General features: G+C 35.8%; 1 protein-coding gene across 1 annotated transcript; it reads left to right on the forward strand.

The window, feature by feature from the left end:
- The first annotated feature begins 1,571 nt into the window (after positions 1 to 1,571).
- On the forward strand, positions 1,572 to 5,374 carry LOC133315723 (uncharacterized). The gene is made up of 5 exons (XM_061517387.1): positions 1,572 to 2,670; positions 2,851 to 3,400; positions 3,451 to 3,745; positions 3,935 to 4,462; positions 5,279 to 5,374. The coding sequence occupies exons 1-5, from the start codon at positions 1,572 to 1,574 to the stop codon at positions 5,372 to 5,374; spliced, it is 2,568 nt and encodes an 855-aa protein (XP_061373371.1).
- Positions 5,375 to 6,040: the final 666 nt, after the last annotated feature.

The following is a 6,040-nucleotide window of genomic DNA, read 5'->3' on the forward strand; positions in this document are numbered from 1 at the left end:
TATAAATTATGAAAATAAATAATAATAGAAAATAGTAATTGAAATGAAAATCATATTTCAATTACATAATTTACTTCTATTAAAATTAAAATAACATCAATCACAAAACTAAGTAACTTAACCAGTGATTATAAGTTGGATCGGATCCATTTCATATATTTCCCTCCAGGAAAACTGTATATCATTTTTAAAGAAGGGAAATAATATATTTATCAACAAAAAAATTTATCACTCTTACAACCAATTTAATCATCGTTGATTTTCGTCAATCTAATGATTATAATTTATTGAAAATTAATAATATTTATTGAGTCATACTTATTAATTAATTATTAATTTTCAATAAATCATAACTGTTAGATTAGGTAAAATCAACAGTGATTAAATTAGTTATAAGAATGGTAAAAAAAAATTGTGGTAAGTATACTGTAAAAAATACAAATTTAGATCCTTTTAAAATAGAGATAGACACAAAAAAAGATGGGATTTTTTGTTTTGTTTTGTTTTTGTTTTTTTGTTTTTAATGAAACCTACATCTCTTTATATCTATCTCTCTTCTAAAATAGCTTATATTTATGTTTTTTAAAATGATACAGATCTTTCCTTTCCACTAACAAGTTACAAACACATGAATCTGTTCATTGTAGAATTAAATGCATAATGACTTTTCGTTCGCTAACGAGGCAGAAATTTTAAGCAGCGGGGACAAAATTGAACACAATCATAAAACATAAGTAATTTCTTAGAAGTATTTTTATATTTAGGGAAAAACAAAACCAATGACGATTAAAGAATAATATTTAAGAGAAAGGGATAAAAAAAATAAAATTATTAATAAGGGCCATTTTAATTTTAATCGGAAATACAACCATAAATTTTTTCTCATATTTAAAATTATCTTGATTGTGAATAACTATTATCTTTGATTGATCAATCGTAGTCACTTGATGACTATTATGTAAATATTTTTTAGTATTTAGTGGTTTAGGATGTCATATTTGTTGTCAACAATTATTACTCATTATTGATTTGTCAAATAGTTAGTAGGCAACCATCAGTTAAATGGTTACTTATATTTTACTTCAAACAAGATAATTAGAATTGGTATAAAAAAAAAAAGTTATTTGAATGGCCGTTACTTATTATTTGAATGAGTATTAATTATTTATTGCAAAATAGTTAGTTATTATTAATTGCATTTTCGCTCTTTTATTTAAATACACATTCGTCCCCATGTACTAAAAAAATATAGGTGATCTTTTTATAATAACTTGAATCTTTATATTATTTAAAATTAAATATGTTATTAGCTATCTTTGAGATTATTTTTCCCATTAAATTAGGAAGGGACTATAAAAAAAAAAAAACAGAAACTGGATTTTGAGAAGGATTCTCTTTTTGTCGTTCTAATATGCTTTAGAATTTTTTTTTTTAAACAATATGCTTTAGATTTGATCGGTGCACGTTAGGTACATAATGCTTTTTCAACGAGTTATGGCATACTTTTTAGAAATGCTAGTCACCACTACCACAGTTTAAAATATATGTTATTTAAAAAAAACCATTGAGCGATGAGTGAGAGAGAGAAAGGTGATCATGGGAAGAATCCTGGCAAATCAAGTGAAGAACTTGACATTCTTCAAAGAAGTAATAAGAGGAATAAAGGTGAGGGAGATCAGTTTTCAAATGATGTATCTATGATACCTAGACATGAAGGTTGGATGGAAGATGAGAATGGCCAACGTTCAACCTGGAGGGAAATTCTGATGCGTCATAATGGAGAAGATGATGAATGGGAAGGAGAGGCGTCTGCCGAGGAAGACTTAGATGGGGAGGAACCTGCTGAGGAAGAGGATGTCAACCATGGAGGAATTAAGATGTGGGAGGAAGATGATGGGCGTACTTATTTTAGTTGCACCAAAAGAGCAAGGAAGAGAATGAGGAAACCTTGGGAGAAAGCTCTGATTGTTAAACTCCTTGGGAAGAAAATTGGGGTGGAGTTTATGAAGAAAAAAATAAATGTCTTATGGGCTAGAAAAGGCAAAATCAATGTCACTGATATTGGTAATGACTTTTTCGTAGTCCAGTTTAGTGAGAAGGATGATCTCAATTTTGCGTTGAACGGTGGTCCATGGATTGTTTTGGGTCATTATTTATCGTTGAGGAAGTGGGAACCAACTTTCAGACCTAATAGTGCTGGAATTGCTAAGATTGCTGCTTGGATTCGTCTACCGGATATTCCCATTGAATTCTATGATGAAGCTTTTTTTAGAAGGATTGGAAACTGGTTAGGCAAGATGATCAAGGTAGACAGCAATACAAATGCTCATGTAAGAGGACGGTTTGCAAGAATATGTGTGGAACTGGACCTATCTCAGCCATTAAAGGGTGATTATGTGCTGGAAGGATTTACCAAACAAATTGAGTATGAAGGATTAGGGCTCATTTGTTTTGGTTGTGGGAAATATGGACATAGCACCGAGAATTGTTCAGCTGCTCCAAAGCAACGCAGTTCATCCGATATTCATAATGACGATCAAATTCATCAAGAGGAACCTGGCAACTCAGAATTCCATCGAAGTAAAGGATTGGGACCTTGGATGGTTGTTAATCGTCAACGCAGGAGCCGGCAACCTCCTCAGACGGCCGGTGCAGTCCAGCCAGGCGCTGGTTCAAAAAAGTTACAAAGGAATAATGATAAGGGAGTTATGACCAGCGATAATCATGGAGATAATCATGGTGATAAGAGAGTTATGACCAGCGATAATCATGGTAATCATGGTAATAAGGGAGTTATGACCAGCGGTAATCATGGTAATAAGGGAGTTATGACCAGCGATAATCATGGAGATAATCATGGTGATAAGGAGGAAATTACGCAATCACGGTTTGCAATCTTAACAGCTGGACCTATTAATGAGGAGGATCATAATCAAATAATTAATTCTGTTACTCCTCATATGGGAGACCCTCAGTTTGAAATTCCTCAGAAAATATGGACTAAATCCAAAAAGTCCAAAGATACCCCTAGGACTAAATCAACGGTTCCTACTATGCATGCGGCTCATTCTTCAAGCACGGGTAAGAGGTGTCCAGTCCAGAGTGAAAATCGTGAAGATCATACTCCCATTCCACCATCTCCATCAATTGCTACTCCCATGGCGGTTAGTCCTATGCAAGCAAATCAACATGATCAGGAAAATGGGATGAAAGCAGATAGCACTTTGAACCAGAATCAAGAGCAGTTATATGACACATTTCATAAAACTGGTCCTGATATATCAGTTGACAACAGCAGCGACATCCAAAATCCTGAAACCTCAACCATCTCTACGTGCATGGAGGTGGACAGAGTTCACCAGGAAGATATTTCAAGAATGAAGGATGCAAGAACCTTGGAGTCTTGCGTTCAACATAGTTTTTAATGAACTTATTCTTCTGGAACTGTAGGGGAGCAGTGAAACCCCAGTTTCAAAATTCGCTTTTTCTGTTTACTAGGAAATATAAGCCTAGTATTGTAGTGATTCTAGAACCTCGGTGTAGTGGTCAAAAAGCTTCTGACATTATCCGAAAATCTGGGTTTAAGCATGCTTTTGTTCAAGAGGCAGAAGGTTACTCAGGGGGTATTTGGATCCTCTGGAATGATGAGACTGGTCTCGTTGAAATTGTTAATCACACAAAACAGTTTGTTCATTTTAAAGTTCAGAATTTTCATGTTCCTTCCTTTTCTTGCACGGCAGTTTATGTGAGTCCTAGGGAAGAAAATAGAAAGGAGCTATGGGATGATCTGCTAAACATTAGTCTCCATTGTAATGGGCCGTGGTTGGTGGCTGGGGATTTTAATGAAATAGCAAATCGGGATGAGAAGAAAGGTGGCTGTAGAGTTAACTTAAACAGATGTTCCAATTTTGCAAATGTTCTTCATAATTGCAAGCTGCTGGATCTTGGAGGATCAGGTCCTTGGTTTACATGGAAGGGTCCGAAGTTTCTTCATCTTGATCGTGTTTTTAAGAGGCTGGACCGAGCCTGTGCTAATGCAAGTTGGAAGACTACCTTTACTGATGCTGGCGTTAAGGTACTTCCACAGATTTATTCTGATCATAGTCCCATTTTGGTCTACTTGTCTAACTTGGACACAGGTTGGAAAAATCGTCCCTTTCGCTTTGAGATTGCTTGGATGGAGCATTATAACTTTACTCAGTTTCTGGCTAGGAGCTGGAATGTTGTGAAAGACACTAGAACGAATCTGCATGATCTGACTCCAAATTTAAAAAGATGGAACAAGATAGTCTTTGGCAACATTTTCAATAGGAAGACTAACCTATTGCAAAGTATTGCAGAAATTCAGAATCATGTTGATTATCATACCAACTTATCTCTCCAATCTAGAGAAAAGGAGGTTAGGAAGGACCTTGATGCGGTTCTCATACAAGAAGAGATCTTATGGTTTCAAAAAGCCAGGGTGAAATGGATAAATGATGGGGATAGAAACACCAAATTCTATCACATTAAAACAGCTACTCAAAGAAGTTCGAATAGGATTCTTGAGTTAAAAAATTCTGATGGGATTTGGGTGAAGGAAGCTAGACAACTTCATCAATTGGTAACAGATTTCTATAGCAACTTGTTTAGTGAGGAAGTCCTTAATCGTGATTGGGTGAAATCAAAGACTACTTGGCCCCTTCTGCACGATGATCTGCTATCTAATCTGACTCGTAATCTTTCGGATGACGAAATTTCAAAAGCTGTTTTTAGTATCAATGGGTCAAAAGCTCCAGGGGAAGATGGTTTTCCAGCTGCCTTTTTTCATAAGAATTGGAGTCTTATTAAGACTAATGTTATTAAGGATGTTAACATGATGTTTCAGAATCCCAATCTGATTCACCTTGTGAACTTGACTCTTCTGGTCCTCATTCCAAAAGTAAAGAGACCTAAAAGTGCTAAGCAGCTCAGACCAATCTCTTTGTGCAATGTCATTTATAAAATCCTCAGTAAAATTCTGGTTAACAGAATGAAGCCCCTAATGGAAGAGATGGTGTCTCCCTTCCAAGCTAGTTTTGTTCCTAAACGACATATCCAGGACAACATCATCATCACCCAAGAGCTGATCCATTCAATGCGTAGAATGAGAGGAAGAAAATGTTTCATGGCAATTAAAATCGACTTGGAAAAGGCTTATGATATGTTAAATTGGGAGTTTGTTCGTAAAATTTTGGATGAAATTCAAATCCCACACTGGTTCACAAATATTATCATGAATTGTATCAACTCTGATAAGGTCTCAGTGCTTTGGAATGGAGCCATTGCAGGTGACTTCCTTCCTTCAAGAGGAGTTCGTCAGGGTGATCCTTTATCTCCCTACATTTTGTTCTAGCCATGGAAAAATTGTCTCATCTCATTCAAGATGCGGTTGACAATAAGAGATGGAAGCCAATCTCCGTGGAATCAAAAGGTCCTAAGATAGCCCATCTGATGTTTGCTGATGATTTGATGTTGTTTGCATAAGCTTCTCTAGATCAAATCAAAGTTATAGTGGATTGCTTGGAGACTTTTAGTTCAATGTCTGGCCTAAAGGTTAGTATTCCGAAATCTAGTATTTTTTTCTCGAAAAATACATATGCTCACATTGCAGATGATATCACAAATGTGTGTGGCTTCAAGCAAACTCACAATATAGGGAGATATCTTGGGTCCATGATGAAACATGGTCGAGTAACCAAAGACCATTATGTTGATGTTGTTGCAAGAATTAGGCACAAGTTATCTGGTTGGAGTAACCAGGTCTTATCTTTTGCCGGTCGAATTACACTTTCCAACTCCGTTATTTCAGCAACTCCTATATTTCAAATGCAACACAGTCTGCTTCCTGTAGCCATTTGTGATGAAATAGAGAAGTTGCAACGTGCCTTTATTTGGGGTGATAAAAATGGTCAAAGGAGATCTCATCTGGTTGCATGGGATAATATTTGCAAGCCTAAGAGCATGGGTGGCTTAGGGGTGATTAACCTTCGTGTCCAAAATATGGCTTTCTTTCACAAGC

The sequence above is a fragment of the Gastrolobium bilobum genome, unplaced genomic scaffold (genome assembly GCF_033153095.1).
Source record: "Gastrolobium bilobum isolate Gb01-03AN ecotype WA unplaced genomic scaffold, APGP_CSIRO_Gbil_v1 utg31796, whole genome shotgun sequence".
Classification (NCBI taxonomy): Eukaryota; Viridiplantae; Streptophyta; class Magnoliopsida; order Fabales; family Fabaceae; genus Gastrolobium; species Gastrolobium bilobum.